Source organism: Aplidium turbinatum, chromosome 7 (genome assembly GCF_918807975.1).
Source record: "Aplidium turbinatum chromosome 7, kaAplTurb1.1, whole genome shotgun sequence".
Taxonomy (NCBI): Eukaryota; Metazoa; Chordata; class Ascidiacea; order Aplousobranchia; family Polyclinidae; genus Aplidium; species Aplidium turbinatum.
In genome coordinates, this window is record NC_137478.1 from 22,880,138 (window position 1) to 22,900,585 (window position 20,448).

At 37.0% G+C, this 20,448-nt stretch overlaps 1 protein-coding gene across 1 annotated transcript; it reads left to right on the forward strand.

Moving 5' to 3' along the window:
* The first annotated feature begins 1,461 nt into the window (after positions 1-1,461).
* LOC145774167 (solute carrier family 49 member A3-like) lies at positions 1,462-18,297 on the forward strand. The gene is made up of 8 exons (XM_082585339.1): positions 1,462-1,553; positions 8,571-8,946; positions 9,492-9,574; positions 12,757-13,008; positions 13,370-13,525; positions 15,638-15,795; positions 16,235-16,362; positions 17,631-18,297. Exons 1-8 carry the CDS (start codon positions 1,551-1,553, stop codon positions 17,828-17,830), a joined length of 1,356 nt encoding a protein of 451 aa, XP_082441465.1. The 5' UTR covers positions 1,462-1,550; the 3' UTR covers positions 17,831-18,297.
* Positions 18,298-20,448: the final 2,151 nt, after the last annotated feature.

Below are 20,448 nucleotides of genomic sequence, written 5' to 3' on the forward strand. Positions count from 1 at the left end.
CAGCCACCCGCACTTGCTGTTGTTTCTCTGGGCAAGAAACTTTACGATAATTGCCTCTACCCAGTGATCAATTTCGAGTAGTGGGTGGTACCAAATTTCAGTCATAAGTAGAGTAGACAACCGGAAACAGACATTGCAGTCGGCTGCAGCGTGGGTCAGGTGTACGTCGGAAGGCGTACACCGATGCATTGCGCTCAAGTCCGCTTTCCCGCAATGCAGGATAAAGATAATAAAACAAAAACAAAACAACAAAAAACCCCACAAAGAAATCCTACCACGGGCAAAGCCATTTCAAGCGCAACGCACCAGGCCTTGCACGACTCAAAAAATAGATAGGCTATAAAATGACGACATGAAAACAATAACAAAAACAAATAAAACAAACTAGCAAAAACAACGTCATTATCTTGCGGAAATTCAATTATACCCAGGGAAGTTATGTCTTAAAGATATCAAGCGTGCTTTGATATAAAGTTACGTTGATAAAGCGATAATTTTAGACCCCAGTCAGCTAAATTCGTCACCTCCACACCGATCCAACGTTAGCAAACGTTGAATTAATGCAAAAATGACAGGCATCGCTGGCTGGGATGTAAAAGTGGCATGTCACAGTAATATGATAAATTTGGGTTACCGTAGGCTATGTTTTACACGTTATGAAAATATGCTTGGAGGTGTTGAAGGTGGTGAGATGGTTCAAAACTTTTTTGTTGGTTGGTAATGGTTTTGAATCTTTATCCTCGGACTGAAAAAGCCTTGATAAGTTATTCCTGGTAGGTAGTCTTTCAACTTCATAACTTATTTCTGTCTCTGACAAAATAAAACTGTTACTGAAAAATTGTCTCAAGCACGTTTTAACGTTCGCGTTTTGTCGCTTCTACTTTTTTTGACTTTTGCTATGTTGACATGTTTTGTTTTTGCTGTGACGGTCAGAAATAAAAACAATTTAAACTAAACTCAACTGAGACGATTTTTGGTGAAACTCTTGGTGAAATGAAATTGGGTTGCGAATTACGATGAAAATGTCAAAAATTAATGCAGCGGCGTCTGGCAACGCTGACACTGGTGGAGTGGTGGGCAAGGGCAATGCGCATTGGGCATTTCTGATTTCTCAGTCATCCATTGCATTGGAATTGACAAGTTTCTAATTTATCTGAGTCCTGAAACTGCAAGTTGCTTACTAAGAGCAATGGTCACTATCAGTATGATTCAGCAATCACACAAATAAAATATTACTGTAAACTGACTAAAATTAATAGATTTTTTGTAAGCACCACTAACATACCGATAGCCTACCGTATGGCGTATATACTACGGATTAATTGTATGTATGATACTGGTACATACCGTACCTATTACCGTACAAACATACTTTTGTGTTTCAGCTGATATTTACCAATAGGCTACCAATAAATAATTGCGGTATGAGTGTTGGACATGGCTCTGAAGACCATACATCTGTTGCTCTCTTACCAGAACATGATTTTCGTCCATACCGCAGAAGATGGTACTTGCTAGCAACTTTGTTTTTGCTGAATCTCTCCAATGCTATGGTAAATTTTAATTGGCTAAGTAACTGTATTAAAAGTGGCTATATCTAAGTCAATGCAGGCCTCTAAGCTCCCTGCGGCCATAGCCGCCAAGAAGTCATTAAATTGGCTCTGAAAATACTGTACCGGGAGGCCATGTTTGGTCGCGAGCTTCCACAGGCCAAGATTTCTCCATTCTGTTAGTAATTGACATTTTGTTTTTCCACTTGCATTTGTATATATGTGAAATTTTTTTCTCTTTACTTGCATTCACAACTTTTTTGCAGACACTAGGAAAGTCTCTCACATGCCGACAAGAAATAATTTCTAATGAAAGTTTTGCAAAAAAGCTGAGCGCCAACTTATAAAAATCAAAGACTACCGTAGCTCTACTCAAATTGCTCTGAGGGCGAAACGAACACTTGTAAATGAACTCAAGGGCCACAATACTTTATTGCATTGCAGAAAGTAAAAACTGTCTCCCTGGCCCGTTTTGCCATTTTAAATTTGGAAGTGGCTATTTTTCCACACTTAATGCCATGGTTACAATCAGGTGTTGCCAGAGTTAAGATTAAAGTTATATATATAATATAATAATAATAATAATGTATTCTGGTCCAGTACACATGGTACTACAGAGAAAAACATTAACATACTCGCAGATAACAATTGATAAGAAAACATAAATAAATAAAAATAAGAAAATTTTGAAGAGAAAACAAAAATCACAAGGAACAAAAAAGATAAGACACAATCATAAACAGTTTTCGACACGTCGCTTAAATGTCGCAATAGACATACTATTGACTACAGCATATGGTAAATTATTCCAAGTATCGACTACTCTATTGGCAAAGGAAAATTTACGGCAGTTCAGTTGAGCAAACTGTTTATGCAATTTAAAATTATGGCCTCTGGTTGAATTAGAGTTAAAAAGAAAATATTTGGAACATAGTGATACCGAAACATTGTGTACTAATTTAAAAACTTCTGTCAAATCAAAAATTAATCTCCGTTTTTCCAACGAGAGAAGGTCTAGTTCAAACAGTCTTTGTTCATAGGTTAGGTTTTTCAGTCCATGAATGCATTTTGTTGCTCGTTGTTGCACCCTCTCTAGCAAACCAATGTCCCGAACAGAATGGGGATTCCAAGCCGCCACTGCAAATTCCAAGTGGGGCCTGATCAACTGTTTATATAATCTTAAAAAGACATGCTTGTCCCTGCTGACCAGTGTTCGTTTTAAAACACCCAGGACCATCTCCGCCTTTTTAACTGCATACGAGACATGGGTGGATGTTTTAAGATCAGTCGTTATCATAACGCCCAAGTCTTTTTCACTCTTTTTAGGGGCAATTGGCATGTCACCTAGAACATACTGATGCTCTAAGTTGCCATGACCAAAGTGCAGAGTGGAGCACTTGTCAACATTAAACTGTAGTTGCCAGGATTCAGACCAGTCCATTAACAATTTCAAGTCCGTTTGTAGCAGGGATGAGGCAAGATCGGGATCATCCCTGCTCAATTCTGTGTAGATTTTCATGTCATCCGCGTATTTCAACAAGGTGCTGTGACTAATGTAGTCATCAGCGTCATCAGCGTTAGGAAGAGTTGAGGTAAGGGTTAGAGTTAGGAATAATATTAGGGTTTTGATTTTTGCCCAGGACTAAAAAAAATTTCCGAAATACAAGTTTTTGTTTTCAACAGCTTTAAACTTTTCTGAAATTAGGGCAGAATTCCTTATCTGGCAACACTATTGAGGCTATTATTACACTATACAGTGTAAATATAGCCACAGCCTTTAAATTTTGCAGATGGGTGTTACAGACTTACAGTCAACAAATTTTCGATTTACATTCTCCTTCCACAACCACCTCGACTCCACATCCTGGAGCCTGGTCCCCACAACCTAAGCTGGTGGACCTTTCCCCGGGTTCATTCTACACCCTAAAATAACATTGCTCCCCACCTGCGTGGGTGTGGCAGGCCAGTTTTTTCAAATCTGACCTGTCTATGTTTAATTGTTTATTGTGTCAATTCTTTTGTATATACTCGTGCGTTGTTGTGCTGATACAACAGTTCATCACTGTTCAATAAACAAAATAACAGAGTAAGGACGCAATAAAACAGATAGCAAGAACATACAACGAACATAAGATCACAAAAAAGAAATAGTAATTAAGAACAAACAGATAAACAACACTGTAAAAAATGCAAACAGAACGACGGACCTGGAGAGCAAATATCTTGTAACCCACTCTCAAAAAGCACGCAAAAAAACGAAATCCTTAAAGAACTGACTGCCGCAAATAGGCTACCAAGGTGTTATTGAGATAATGGTACAAGAAGTGAATAGGCAATGTGATTGTGATGTAACAATCCAGGTTTCTTACACACAATAAAATGGTGCAACAATAGTCTATCGCTTAAAAGTCATTTGCTGTTTAATGAGTATATATTTCAAATTTTATCAGCAAGTTTTAAGTGAATAGGCTATTATCTTATAAAGTGAATACGAGTACAGGCCTCGAAATTCGTTTTTGTTGACGGCAGACAAGTGTGTCCGGTCTGAGCAGCTATCTCGGCGGACAAATTATGTTTCACGGCGGACACACCAGTTTTAGCGTCAATTGTCATGCTTAATCACTTTATCTTGATAATTCTTCGCCATTTAAGAGCTATGGCTACGGTTTGTAAGGCTTTTTAAAATTTCAGCGAAAGCTTTCATCAGACCAACGACGTGCGCTTGCAGAGTCAAAGCGCCGTGAAGCTGCAATACGCCACATAACTGATTAACTTCCACCGAACGAGGTCGTGTAGATTTTTGCGTCACAATGCTCTAGGCACAAGTTGGAAACTTCTACACTACCCCTACTATTTTCTGTTGTGCAAAGTTTCACTGGGCATTTTTCTTTAGGTATATTTTTGCGTGTTATGTGAGTGAAAGTAAATTTTCCATGGGCCTTTTCTTTCTTACTGTAATACCAAAACTTAAGAAATTTTGCTTCATCTTGCTGTAATAGCCTACTCGTATAATCTAATTTTGTAACCAACCTTGCCTTATCAATGTTACTCGGAGATCAAAGCCAGACATTGTGACATAAGACTTGAACTAAGTTGCGCGTGCTCCCATCGATTCTTAGCGAAGAATTCACTTTTGTTATGCTGATTCAATGTCATCAATCGTTAAAGCAACGTAAAAATCGAAAGTTTTTCTGCTTGAATGGAAGCTAAGGGATACAGTATTCACATTTTCTAGATGCGTGCTAGAATGCACGGGAAATTATATTCTCGCAATCGCAACAATTGTTCGTGCTATGCAATGACGATTTGTATCGCTAGTTTCTGTGTTATTTCTCGGCGGACAAATATGACCGATCTAGATGGTACTTCCCGCGGACATCACATGCTGTGACGGCAGACGTGTCCGCGGTGTCCGCCGTGAATTTCGAGGCCTGGAGTAAATTTTAATAGTTAATTATTTGAAAGTTCAAAATTGCATCGTGGGCTGCACCAAAATGTTCTTGCGGCCCCACGGGCTGCATGTTTGAGCCCCCTACTATTTAGCAGTGCACTTTAATGCAACTACAAAGGTGTTTTAGGGTCTTGTTTGTATTGTTCTTACTTGAGTGAATGGAAAAGCAAGATATTAATTAACGGATTTTCAATATCACAAATTTTTAAAGAGTCTTATTTTCCGGGTGTGAAAATTTGGCTGCAGGAAAGAAGCTCTGGTAGGCCATGCTTGATCACTGGAGAAAATATGAGCTAAGAGGCCTGCAGTGTCTGTGTAGCCTAGTCTCTTTAACACATAATTTGTTATATTGACATGGCCTTTCACAAGAATTTGTATCTGTATGATTAGGAAGTGATAAGACTTGCCCTATGGCACCATACATACAGCAGATCTATCCCAATTTTTTTATAACTACGGCACTTATGCACACAATCTCATCGACCACTTGGCCAGTTTAAAATGAGTGGTATATATACCATAAAATGTAGCCATGAAATAATACCTTGGTTGATTTCAAAGTAATTTTGCAAAAACATATAGCCACGAGAAAATTTTGTTAGGTGTAAGAGTATGGTAACCTAATGGCTATGTGCTTGATTGGATCTTATCCTAGGACAAAGAAAGCTTCTTTTCCAGCATAATCTTGGCACTTTCGCATACTTGTAGAGGCTTTGAACCACTGACACAGGCTTAGTCACCGAGATTGACAGAGTGAAGTCTCTGACTGTTGAAGTGTTGTTGGTTGGGAATTATTTCATCCATCAGTTCTGCTGAATGGAGAACAGTCTTTAGAATGCGTTGCTTGAGCGAAGGCCCCGAGGATCGAACCAGCGCCGGTCTTGAAGCTGCTTTGTTAATGAAGTCATGCACTAACCAACTGAGCTAACCAGAAGTGGTTATTTATAGCACTAAATAAAATCACATACATAGCCTATAGGATCATATTATTAAAAAATTAAACCTTCTAAGTCATGCACTATTGCACTACCTAAGGTTTCATGTCACATGGCCTAACAATCATCAGGTGCAACACTTATTCAAATAGATTCATTTATATTCTATTTAAATAAGTGTTGTGCCTGATATTATTAGGTCATCTAGCATGAAACCTAAGGTAGCGCATGACAGCCAGTTTAGGTTTTTTAATTGTATTAGCTCTACTAGCTGCATTGAACACTTTGTTTGCAATTGTTACAATTTATATTTAGAATAGCCTATAGAATTCTTATATTTATGGAGTGCTTATTGTGCATGTGCCCAGTCATGCATGAAATAGTCAATGGTGAATTTGTATATGCATTAAAAGGCAAACATCTATGACTGCAGGCAGTAGTGAATGCGCTATTGCTATTACATAGTTAGATTTTTTAGGAAAACACTGAAATGTCGTAATATTTTTGTCTCACAGTATGTTTAGTCTGAAATCAAAATAATATTTATATAATTAATTTTTTTTTGTAACTGTAAGACCAGTGGTTCCCAACCAGAGGTCCATGAACCCCTTGGGGGTCCGTGATAAGGTTACAGGGGGTCCGTGAGTGCACTGAAAATTGACAGAATTAAATAACAATATTCAATTAATATACATGGATGTGAGGCAACAACGTGTACGTACGAAAATAATGTAGCGTCGTCAATTGTTTTCCATATATATATATATATTTGGTTAAGAGTTGTGATTTTGTTTTCTTTTTTGTATTTTATTCCACAATAGCGTTTTTTTTGCATTCCGACAAAGAAAAATAAATTGAAATGAAATTTAACGCAAAATGTTTGAAATATTAAATTGAAATGCTTGCTCACATAAAATCGACATGTATCCTACGTCACCGTCTGTATGCGAACTTAGAATAGGCCTATATTAGAATCCTCAACTATTACAAAATTCCAAATCCAACGACGCCTTCTGTTTATTTAGAGAATGTTGTATTTTATTCCACAATATCGTTTATTTTATAGTTGAAATTATCGAAGCTTTAGATGAGTGGGGTTTAGACCTAACCACTGAGATCTTAAATCATATTTATGACCCCAGAAACATCCATAGTGATATGGTACTTTCTATATTCATAACTTCTAACGAAGGAAGTAACCAAAGGAATTCCAGGACATGTAACGTCGAAACCCAGGTTTATGCTAAACTGCCACTTAGGTTTTAACTTCATCTTTTATGTCAAACGCTATTTGGCAACTGTATTTTTTTCTTTGACACGTTTTTGCTGAGACTTTATCTCATTAACCTCTATTGTTAATCATGAAAAATGTTGTTTTGATGTAAAATACTTATTTTGAGCAAATCCTGACAACAAAATTCGTCATTTGTACATTGATTCAATGTCATTAATTCAATGTAAAAATGACGGATTTTGCCGTCTGGGAAGACACTCAAAGGTAAACACTGGATAAAATGCAAGAATGCACAAGAAACGATATTGTGAAATAAAATACAAAATTCTCTAAATAAACAGAAGAATCGGACACACATCTCTCTGTTATCATTTTTAATGTAAAAATTCCTTTTTGTGATCCCATTGTCTGGAACAAATCCAAGCTGTGCTGTTGAAATTTTAGTTTTGGTATCAATCTCATCATCATGATTCGGAGTAAGATCTTTGTTAGATGATTCACAAGGCTAATTGTTCTGTGGAGTGAGCATTCTGTTGCTCCGGTTTTCTTTGGTAAAGTTATGAATATGGAACGTACCATATCACTAGGGATGTTTCGGTTCCGGTGTCATAAATATGATTTAAGATCTCAGTGGTTAGGTCTAAACCTCACTCATCTAAAGCTTAGATTATTTCAACTATAAAATAAACGATATTGTGGAATAAAATACAACATTCTCTAAATAAACAGAAGGCGTCGTTGGATTTAGAATTTTGTAGTAGTTGAGGATTCTAATATATTCTAAGTTTGCATGCAGACGGCGACGCAGGATACATGTCAATTTTATCTGAGCAAACATTAATAGTTCAAAAATAAATTTAATTTGCTTTTTAGTTTCAAGATCTCAGTGGTTAGGTCTAAACCCCACTCATATAAAGCTTCGATAATTTCAACTATAAAAGAAACGATATTGTGGAATAAAATACAACATTCTCTAAATAAACAGAAGGCGTCGTTGGATTTGGAATTTTGTAATGGTTGAGGATTCTAATATATATATTCTAAGTTTGCATACAGATGGTGACACAGGATACATGTCGATTTTATGTGAGCAAACATTTCAATTTAATAGTTCAAACATTTTGCGTTAAATTTCATTTCAATTTATTTTTCTTTGTCGGAATGCAGAAGAAACGATATTGTGGAATAAAATACAAAATACAATTCAAAACTGCAGCCGAATAGTGAACTAACCAAATCGGACTAGCCGAATCAGACTGTAGTCGAATAGGGAACTTGCCGAATCGGACTAGCCGAATCAGACTAGCCGAAACGAGCCATTCCGAGACAATTTAGCTTTCGGTGCGTATATGCAATACAGTATATACATCTAATTGAAATGTCTTCCTTTGATGTTTCAGGCATGGCTTACATTTGGACCGGTTGCTTACAAGGCAGCTACGTTTTATAACACAAGTGTGGATACTATCAATTGGCTGTCCGTCGTTTTTATGATCGTTGGAATTCCATTTGGTTTTGTTGCAACCTGGTTATTGGACACGATAGGAATTCGGATATCAGTGGTTTTGGGATCATGGTTAAATGCAATTGGATGTGTATTACGTGTGGTCAGTGCTGCAAACGGTATATTACCTGGAGCAGCGCTCCCTCTTGTGTTTATCGGGCAAACCATTGCTGCTTTGGCACAGCCGTTTATATTATTTGCTCCCACTAAACTTTCTGCTTTGTGGTTTCATGATGATGAACGAGCAATTGCTAATATGCTTTCTACAGTGGGTAAGTTCAGTTTTAAATACCTTTCACACATTTTTTAATGTCACAGTGAAGAATAAAAAGAAATGATGTGTGAGTGATGTTCTCAAATCTCAAAAGTGTTTCTAGGCTTCCAATTTGTGTTCCCTTTCCTACCAACACTATTTTTGTGAATTTCTCCACTTCGATTGGTGTAGCCTACTTATGCTTACAAATTATGATTGTCGTTATCAATTCAGAACAATTTTATCAATGTTAATTTGGTATCAATAATTAATATTTCTTTTATCAAGTCTTCTAAATTTGGTTGACACACTACAGTTGGCATATTATTTTGCGACAAAGTTGTACATTGAAAAGTGCTGCTTGCTGCACTGGGTGGTAAGCTGAGGGCACACAAAAAGATGGTTCATTTCGCTGCTTGGTGCCACAGATATATACATGTAACTGGGCCATAGTTGTAGGCGCACTTTACCATTGCAGATTTAGTGATTATTTTAATGATCTGATATATTAGCAACAAGGATAGCTTACTTTTTTCATCACGTTTCTTATTTTTTTTGTTTCAGGTAACCCGCTTGGAATTATGCTTTCTGGCATTTTGTCACCAATTCTTGCCAAGACTGCAAGTCAGCCAGACATGATTTGGATGGTTAGTTGGGCTTTTGTTGTGAAGTGCACTGTGATAAGATTTTGGGCTTTATTAACACTTCCTTTCCTATCAATAAATACAGTGGAGTTGCCAATACATGTGACTATGGAGAGTGCAGAGTGTTGTTAAAGTCTGCTTTGTTAATTACACACAAAAAAGTAATCTGTGACATTTTACTCATGACCCTTTTGAATTTACAAACAAATGTTTAAATTAATGTTAAATGCTGTTGAGTTGATCTGGTGACATTTGATCATGTGACATCCTATTGCAAGACATATTTACTGTTTTTATCTCTGTCTGTTGTCTATCTTTTTTGATTGCTTCGTGTGATTACTGTAGATAGCTGTCAAGTGTGTGTGTACTGCTGTGATGTTACTTGGTTTTTATACTTGCCTACTACATGCCAGTTTTTTTTAAAAAGAAAAATCCTTTAGCGAAACTTATTACCGGCAGTTTTTTTTGTGGATATATACTGGTCTCAAATGGTAATCTTTTTTAGTTGCTTATTTTTATCGGCTGTCAGTATTTTTAGATTGGCGTATTCATGTGTGTTTGTCTTTGCAGTGTGCATAACATTGTGAACAAAGCTAAAGCTACTCTGCATTTTTTGTGAAGTATGTTAATTAAATGTAATGTTACCTAAACTTGTTGACAATTCAAGAGGTCCTTAATTCCACTCACGTTTAATGTGTAATCACTTGCGGTGTGTTGACATTAGCTGAGATTGAAAGTTTGGGTGCTTGATAGTTGATGTATATAACTTTGTTCACCTTTGATATATACTATTTTAACAGACAAAACTAGCTTAACTCCCATGTGTTAAAAAGCGATTTTGATAACCCACAGTCTCTCACGTGTCACGCCCCGTCACGCCACGCCATTGCTTGAAAACTTAACACTGTACTGTACACGACATTGTGACGTGATTCGTATGCCATTATACCCGAATGACGCATGACCGAAATGTTGGAAGACTTCGTTAATTCTTGTGTCTGTTTTTGAGGCTGCGCTGTGTCAGGTATCACCAGGGCTGTGGTCGGGCGAGAAATATACCAATCCGACTGCTTGGTTTATGTTTGGCCGACTGACTTTGGCTTCAGTGTAACCAGATTTTTTTTCGTTTTTTGTCCTTTTTCAGTTTTTTAAAATTCAAATTCACTTAAGTTGTTTTCTAACATGAAACGGAAACTTTCACAAAAACTGTCATTGGAACAAACACTTCTATTTTCTGAAAGAGCTTTAGAGCGCAATATGAACAACAAGAAACAATATTGCCAACAGAAGTTTTATTTATTGCATTGTATGTATCAAGTCGGAGTCGTTTTTTAACCACTCTTGCCCTGCCAGAATTCCTTTGACTCTACTGTTCTTGGTATTACTGTCGCTAGGACAGTATAGCAAAGTTAAATCGTTACGTTGTAACATGTACCGTGTTTCTATTCTAACTGACAAATTTCAATTATTACAACATTTGGCCGAAACCTATAAGAATTGCAAATGCGTTGCAACTGTGCAAATCCAAAACTTCAGTTCCGTGAGAGCAGAATTTAGGTTTTGAATTTGTATGTACGCAATGCATTTTTCGTGAAAGTGGCATTTGTGAACAGGAAGCGTGACCTAAGTTTCGTGAGAGCAGAATTTAGGTTTTGAATTTGCACAGTTGTAATGCATTTGCAGTTCTCCTAGGTTCGGCCAAATAATTGGAATTTTTCAGTTAGAAATATGGTGCACATTACAACATGATGGGTCATTTCATTATAATAGGAACATTGTTTGGCACCACCTAATTTTTATTTTGGCTTAAAACATGCTTCTCACTTTTCGAAGAAGAATGATGCAAATTTGATGAAAATCAGACAAGCGGTTCTCGAGTTATAAGTGAAATAACCCTTGGTCGCCAGGTGACTTCATAGATGAGGAGCTATAGAAAAGCGGCAATATCTCAAGAACCGCTCAATATATTTGGATAATTTTTACCTCTACCCCAATGTTTTCTGGGGTGGGCTGTCTGTCCATGAACACTAAAACAAGTTTTAGCTACTACTTTTTGCGGAATGGCCCGTTTCGGTGAGTCCGATTCGGTGAGTCCAATTCGGTGAGTCCGATTCCCTATTCGGTGATTTTTTTAAATTTTTTTTTAATTATCGGGTACCGTAGCCTAATTATCATTGCCGTTGAAGGGTTAGGGTCAGGAGTTAGGAACTCAGCGAATTGGACTCACCGAATAGTAGCAGACCCACTTTTTGAGATAAAAAGAAATTGACCTCTTGTCGTTACACACCAATAAAACCATGATGCGTAACTTTAAAAAAAATATATTTTTTTAATCGGGTAGAGGAAAGACTGACGAAAAGTTTGGCAAAAACAGAAAAGTGCTAAAGTCCTGCAAACTAGTTCAAATTGGATGGATTAAGTGCAACCATATTTCTTTTAAACATGTCTATGACAGCACAATGGTGTGATTAAGGGAAAACAAACATGACTATGACATCACAAAGGAATATTGAACCTCTTCAGGGAAAATAGAAAACATCAAAATGTTTCCATCTTTCCCTACATTTAAATGTGCTTTGGGCTAAAAGTTGGGACTTTAGCACTACACTGTTTTTGCCAAACTTTTTATCAATCTTTCCTCTACCTAATTTGCATCATCCTTCTCAGAAAAGTGAGAAGCATGTTTTAAGTCAATAAAAAAATTAGGTGGTGCCAAAATTTGAAAATTTTGTCTGTATTATAATGAAATGACCCTGATGCGAATAGTCTGTGTCACCGAAGTTCGTATTTCGTCGCTTCCACCTTTAATAGAGCTTTGAAAAGACTTAGAGATTTAAATTTACCAGCCTATACAGTATTAGATTATATACACTAAGAAATGGAGTTTTTATCTCAGACATGTGTCTATAGAAATGAGAAATACAAAATACAATTTTTTTTTCATCCTAGAAATACAAACAGTGCAATCTTTAGAAGCAAATCAAGTCTCGCCTCATTTTGGTATGATAGCAAACGGATTGTGGCATTCAGATTGGGTCATAAAGACTTGCCAATACATGTACACAACGACACATAGAAGTTGTGCTAAGTAGTGTCACTCAGAAGGCCAGCAACAGTACTATTGTCCAAATATATGTAGTAGTTGCTTCAGCTTGCAATGAACCTTTATTTTCTATTTATTGCAGCTTGGTGCCCAGTGTATTCCTGCTGGCTTGGCTATGTTGATGGCAACCTTCGGCTGGTGGTCTAACAAGCCACCTACGCCTCCATCAGCGAGTGCAGTTTCTGATCCAGAGTCATTCTTTGAAGGGCTGAAAGATTTGGCCAAGAATTATCAATACTACGTGCTCGCTTGGTGCATAGGAGGAGGAATTGCATTATTCAGTGTTTTAACAACTTTATTATCACAAGTGCTATGTCCATGGGGTTATACAGATGTAAGTTTGGTTCAAATCACAAGTTCATTGTCTTTATGTTTAATCGCATTTTTACGTTTTGAAGAAGTGTTGCTGCAAAATGTAATGTTGGTTTAATTAAGATAATTTCAGAAAGCATATGTTACTTTTATAAAAAAAAGCTTTTATAGTTCACCGACCACGACCGTTTTCAGATAGTGTTGCAAGCAGGTAGAAACTTTTTCAAACTCCCGGTACAGCATCACAAAGAACCGAGTGTTGATAACATTTTCCACTTTTTTGTTGTTAAAAACATGACAAAACTCCACTATTAACGGTTATCTTTAGCTAGCAAGATGCAGACGACATGTACATGATGATGCATTTTTTCTCATTCTTCCAGACATTTGCGGGAACAGTTTGTGTGCCGGCATTGATTGGTTCCGGCTGCATAGGCGCTGCCATCGCTGGCGTTATTGTGGACAAGACTAAAAAATTCATTGAAGTCACCAAGATCTGCTACATGGTTGCCGTAATTGGTGTGATTGTATTTGCTGTGGTAAGTTTTGGTGTGAAGTTGTAATGTCGATTGTCGATGCGATTTAACCTTTTTTTTATATACAGTACACGGTATTGTGGTGTTTTCATTGCAGCCATAAAAGGTCAATAATGACATTCTTTTTCTAAATCAATTTTCACGATACTAAATGCGAGCAACAACAAAATGTAGGCTTTTGTAATTTATGGCATGGCCCGGCAGCGAAATTTTTTTTCCCACGAGATTTTTGTCTCATTGATTCTAGTCACTCTAAAAGTAAGATTTTCCGAAAGTGTTTTGAGAGATTGGTTGATTCAGATTGCGAAATAACTATTTGCCAATGAAATTGTGCAATGATAATAAAATATAAGCTTTCCCTAACCCTACTTTTTTGAAAAGCTCTTGTGCACCGCAAAAATTAATTTAAAGAAAAAAAAAGTTTGACTACGACGGGCGTCGAACCCCCGTTCTCCCGATCAGTAGGCAGAGGATGAAACCACTGAACCAACCGTGCCAACGAGAAAATGTTGCATTCACACGGTTTTAATACAAACTTTTACCAAAACATGTAAATGAGACAGAAATCTGGTGGGAAAAAATTTTTCGCGGCCCGGCAGAGTATCCCAGGCAAAAACAAAAATCAAGCCTGGCAAAAGCAACAACCAAACAACAACAAGAAATTGGATTGATTGAATCTTTACAACTAAATTATGCTAATTCAAAGCTTTTTTAATAGTTTTAAGCAAATAAGGTCAAACTTAGCACTTGATCTAACTCCTTGCTGGGTCATTTCATTATAATACAGACAAAATTTCAAAATTTGGGCACCACCTAATTTTTTATTGGCTTAAAACATGCTTCTCACTTTTCTGAGAAGAATGGTGCAAATTTGATGAAAATCACATAAGCGGTTCTCGAGTTATAAGTGAAATAACCCTTGGCCATTAGGTGGCTTCATAGATAAGGAGCAATAGAAAAACGGCAATATCTCAAGAACCGCTCAACATATTTGGATAATTTTTAGCTCTACCCCCATGTTTTCTGGGGTGGGCTATATGTTTATGAACACTAAAACAAGTTTTGGCCACTACTTTTTTGAGATAAAAAGGAATTGACCTCTTGTCGTTACGCACCAATAAAACCATGATGCGTAACTTTAAAAAAAAAAATTTTTTTTTTAATTGAGTAGAGAAAAGATTGATAAAAAGTTTGGCAAAAACAGTGTAGTGCTAAAGTCTCAACTTTCTGCACAAATTACATTTAAAAGTAGTGAAAGATGGTTCCCTGAAGAGGTTCAATACTCGTTTGTGATGTCATAGTCATGTTTGTTTTCCCTTAATCACACCATTGTGCTGTCATAGACATGTTTAAAAGAAATATGGTTGCACTTAATCCATCCAATTTGAACTAGTTTGCAGGACTTTAGCACTTTTCTGTTTTTGCCAAACTTTTCATCAATCTTTCCTCTACCCAATTAAAAAAATATATTTTTTTTAAAGTTACGCATCATAATTTTATTGGTGAGTAACGACAAGAGGTCAATTTCTTTGTATCTCAAAAAGTTGTAGCCAAAACTTGTTTTAATGGTCAAAAACATATAGCCCACCCCAGAAAACATTGGGGTAGAGCTAAAAATTACCCAAATATGTTGAGCGGTTCTTGAGATGTTGCCGTTTTTCTATTGCTCCTTATCTATGAAGCCACCTAGTGACCAATGGTTATTTCACTTATAACTCGAGAACCGCTTATGTGATTTTCAGCAAATTTGCACCATTCTTCTTAGAAAAGTGAGAAGCACCTTTTAAGCCAATAAAAAAAATTAGGTAGTGCCAACCAATGCCTGTATTATAACGAAATGACCCTGCTAATACTAAAACTGTTCTTTTTGTGACACTAAAGTATCGGCCAAAACATCGGTATCGGCCTAAAAAAGTGATATCGGTATCGGCTAAAATATTGGTATCATAACATCTCTAAATAGTACTGTTTTGAAGATAAATTGTTCAGTAGCATTTTCACTTTGCTAGACAAGGAACGCGCAGCCCATGATAGTTTACTTTTCGACATCGAAGCCGTATTTTGATTTGTACATTTGTACAAGCCAATTCCCATTTATAGCAATTCCTTCAACAGATGCAGAATCATAGCGGGCAATGGGTTCTTCTCGCTCTGATGTGTGCGCTGTTTGGATTTTTCGGTCTTCCGATTTATCCGATTGGGAATGAGCTGGCAGTTGAAGCCACGTATCCTGTTGGCGAAGCGACCAGTTCTGGGGTTCTTTTCATTCTTGGGTAAGGGCCTCACGGTCCTTAAATTTTTTTGCTGGTACTTCGTGATTAAAATTGTAGTTTATTGCTCCAGTTTATTGTTAGCCGTCGTTTAATTTTCGAATTTTTCGAGGTTTTTTCGCAAAATGAATTGGTATTTTGACGTTATGATCAAGTTTAAAGATTATTCCTCTAAACGCTGCTTCAATGATCCTATGACGTGGCGTTTGGAGGTGCACCTGTTTCAATGTGCTTTCCCTGCAATTTAGTTAGTAGCTTCTAATCTTTGATCAAGCCTAAAGATTGTAGAAGTTTGAGGGTCAACGACATTAACCTTCCATTTTGACGGATAGCTAAACCCGACGTAAACATAAATCCAATTTAGTTTTCGTTTGGTTTGAATTATTTTTTTCGATCGATAGTTATTGGTTTGTGCTCAAACAGAGGTATATATATCCTTTAGGCAACTTCAAGGCATTCTTCTAGTGGTTTTTCTTCAATCTCTTGGACGAACAGTCGATCCTTCTACATTGCCAGATAACAAATGCGACAGCATGAATTTGGGCAAGACTCCTGTGGTAGACATGTCAGGTAGTGTAACTACTGTTAGCGTTAAGTGTGCAATCTTGTTTCAACCTGCTTAAATAGATTCTCTTAGAATGGATCGAACACTGAATACTTTATTGGTCAAGGAGATTTAGTAGCTGTTGAAAAAGCGTCGTTTTTTCGTTTTAAATGGTTTGATGTCCAACCTGAAAAAAGCATCACACCAACCTGAAAAAATGACCACTCACCGTAGTTAAGTGTTGATGGACGATGATTACCCGGTCAGACTGAAATTTTTTGACTGTTCATAATTTCAATTATGGCGTTTTACGATTTGAAGTCAGAACGAAAAATGGAATCTTGTTTTGCGAAGGTGTGTTCTCATATTTCACCACTTCTCAATCTGCTCTTCAAACTTGGATGAGCTAATACAACAATGAAATGCAAATGTGAAATAATTCCAAATTTATATCAAATCAAGTTGATGTTGCATAAAGTTAACTTGCGACTATGGTTTTTACCAAGAATGTTTTTTGGCCCAGAGATTTATGTTTTGTGACCTTCCATTGTAAAAATGTCACGAGTTTGGAACACTATTACACGCCTTGGGTGAACACCTTGAATTAACACCTTGAGTCCTGTGATGATTTCCACCAGTGAACTATTTTCATCATTTAATGATCGCTTAACGACGTTGAAACAATGTAAAAGATGCAGTTTTGCGTGCTGGTTGTGCGTTTGAACAAACACGTATCACTTTGATTAAAATATCACAACAAAGGTTGCTTGATCTTGAGGCAGCCAACACTGCAAGCAAGGTGGTGTTTAACCGAACTACAGTTTTAAAAATACAATGGATAAGACATGACACTTAAAATACCGAACTTTAGTGGTTGAAGTTGTTTGATCATTTCGAGATTAAACGAACCAACCGATTAGAAAATATAATTCGTAGACTTTTTTCTGCACTAACCAAATTCCGCTGGTTAGAATTGCCGATTACTGATCCACAGATGAAGTTTGCACAATCTGATTCTTGATCAACTAATCATACGATTTGCTTTATCAGTCGCTTGAAAGATCCGCAGTTGGTGCAATGGTGCATCTAACCCTAAAAACTTATAAAATGAAACAAAAAGTTTTGCGTTGTTTGATTTTTTCGTAGCGCGTGCTCAACTTCGCACGCAACCAAGCCAAGTAAGAATTCACTCCACTTTTTTCCACAAAAAGTAATTTTTCAAAACTGTTCTCGCAATAAACGTAAACGTTGCTTTGCAATAAACTTTTGACCAACAAACCTATTTTCTTTGCAGTTCCTTGTTACGTCATGGCCGGCTATGCTGTGCTGCTTGCCGCTATGTATGGACTGCTCTTTCACACCGACTACCGGCGGCTGAACGCAGAAGCTGAAATTCAACATGAGATTGAAGAGGAGGAAGCCGAAGCTGTTGACGGTGTCGTGACATCCTGTCGTCATCATCACGAGACTGATGAGCTTTTGTCACATGATTGAAATTGTCGTGATTTTGCATTGCGTAGATTGGTGCAGTAAAACTATTTTGCAAGTTTTATAGCTACGTTTGTAGACCGAGTTTTTTGTTCTAAACTCTACTGTCCCTGTTTCACGAGATAACGTATTTTGCTGAAACTCTATTGAGCACCTTAGTCATACAAAAATATTTTCAAAAGTTGTAACTTTAAATTTTTAGTCATGGATTTGATCGAAAATTCATGACTCGTTTCTCTCAGTTTGTTACACTGGTAGCTGGTTTTTCACATGTTTGCCTGTTCAGTGTTCATCTTTCTTTAGGCTTCTCTGCATATTCCATTTGAAAGGTAAAACAATCTGTACCCAAAAGCTGCAAATTGGTACAGCTTCATGGACACGCAGCGTACAATCAGTGTTAATCTATAATTACTGTGAGCAAAACACGGTATATTGCCTATGCCGTTAAGTTTCTTTCAATGTTTTTGCTTCTCTTTTATGCTTGAATTCTATATATTGCCTTGTGAAGTGGCGTCCTGCAGCATTGCAAGAAGGAAATTTCAGAATCTTGTTATTCTGTTCTATGTGAATGTGTTGAAGATACTAATTTCTTCCTGCACAGTACAGTAGTACACTCTTCATTACCTTGGATATGCCATTGAAGATCAGTGTTAGAAATATCTGCTTGTCCTTATATTTTCCTTGGCAGCTTGTAATGTAGTCACAGCAGCTTTTTCTTCTATCCAGTCTTCTAAATTTGGTTGATACATCACAGATCGACACATTCTTGTGCGGTTGAGTTGTATATTGAAGGGTCCCACTTGCTGCACTGGGTGGTAAGTTGGAGGCACACAACAAGATGGTCCGCTGTTTGGGGCTTGGTGCCACATGTACAATATTGTACAATGTACATGTAACTGGTCCATTGTTGTAGCCCCACTTTACCGTTGCAGATTTAGTACGGCCAACACCGGTTCAAAGTCGATTCAAGGTTTTTCACTTTGCCCAGGAAGCGTTTACTTCTGGCGGAAGGGACTCCGATAGTGGAACTTTCATTTCCGTGTATGATGGGTCATTTTCGAATTGTTGTTTCCGTTTCTTAAGCCTTGTTTCCTTTTTTGTTGAGATTAGTGGTTGAACGTGTGTTAGGACGGTTGTTTCTTTGTTTTGGGACACAATGGCATCATAGAAACCGCATTTTGTTGATGATAAACATCAAAGCTCAGGTTTTTGCCCAACGCTTGTAACTTCAAACAGAATTTATATTTTCTTAAGTGTTCCAAACATTTTGGCTCCAGAGGTTGTGATAATGATAATTTTCGTCACAGACTTCAGTGACCTGGATTTGACTCCGTGCCTACAACTTGTTGAAACTTTTAAGAGCAGAAAGCTCCTAAACAGCATTGATATCACTGCGTTGAACCATCTGACGTGACAGCCAGAGTATCTCGATTATCTATGCAGAATGTATGCTTTCAAAGTGGTGATGGTTTTTCTCAAGGCCTTGACTATGATATTCCTGTTTATAGGCATTTTTTCATGGCTGATTGATTGTTGCATTTGTATGTATGTTATCGGTTGCCAATTATGATCATTATTTTGTCTTTCCAGTTTCCTGCTGTATTTTTATTTCGTTTGACTACAATCGTTTATTTTAAAGATTTCTTCTGAAGTTGTTGGTTTACTGTACAATTATCATAAATTTTGTATAGACCATTTTCACTCATCGCTGACTATCTGAAAGTAAATTGATTTACCCATTGCAACTCTTAGCTAAGAGTAGGGTTACTACCTCATTTTAAGCTATTCAGTTTCCTTCCTAATAATAAATTGTGGGAATGTAGTCGATCTTGACTGGAATCAAATTATCATCAGTTATTTCAAGTAAATATACTTTTTTAAAATCTGCCCTGATGATTTTTAAATAACTAGTAGGCCACTTCGTGAAGTCATATCAGAGTTTCAGGCATGAACTGTTGAGGCTGTTTCAGTTCGTTTCACTGTGAGAATGGAACCAATGCTTAATGGAAACAGATGCAAAGCGACATCATTGCTGTCTATATCATTGGCACCTGTTCATGACTGGGGGAACAATTGCTTTTTGAAAGTTGCCCATGATTTAATCCAGCATGAGAAGCAGTGGCACATTGTCGTCTAACCGCAAGTGCTCGGCTGATCCCACTGTTTCTCTACCTAAATGTAGCAAGACTTATTTGAGTTCGTGAAAATGTTTTTTTATGCATTTCCACAGCGACGTTTTGTGGTTTAATGTTAGAAAAAAAACAAAAAAAACAGTCAAATCAAACCTATTTGATCTCTTTCGACTCATAAAATTTATAAAAAAAATCTATTTGTGTAATTGGCAACACTGGTCTAAAGACGCTGCTTGAATCAAACCAGAGCTACTCACCCAGCAAATCAATGTACAAAAAGACTGGTTTGCTGACTGGTTATGATTCAGCGCTTGGGATTGGTTAGTGTGTGATTACAAATTCGCTTGAGATAATGTTGTGTTTTTGATTACTTGTACTTTAATGCAATCATGAGTGTTCAAATGAAGGGAATATTTTGCATTGATATTTTACTTCAAATATATGCTGCTTGCAATACACTGATTGATGCTTTCTGCCAAGCATTTGTGGGTT

What these genes read in the sequence shown, in the direction of transcription:
- LOC145774167 (XM_082585339.1), top strand. An exon ending in AGCCAGACATGATTTGGATG is followed by an intron (nt 9,575 to 12,756) that starts GTTAGTTGGGCT and finishes TATTTATTGCAG; the next exon opens with CTTGGTGCCCAGTGTATTCC. An exon ending in GGGGTTCTTTTCATTCTTGG is followed by an intron (nt 15,796 to 16,234) that starts GTAAGGGCCTCA and finishes TATATCCTTTAG; the next exon opens with GCAACTTCAAGGCATTCTTC.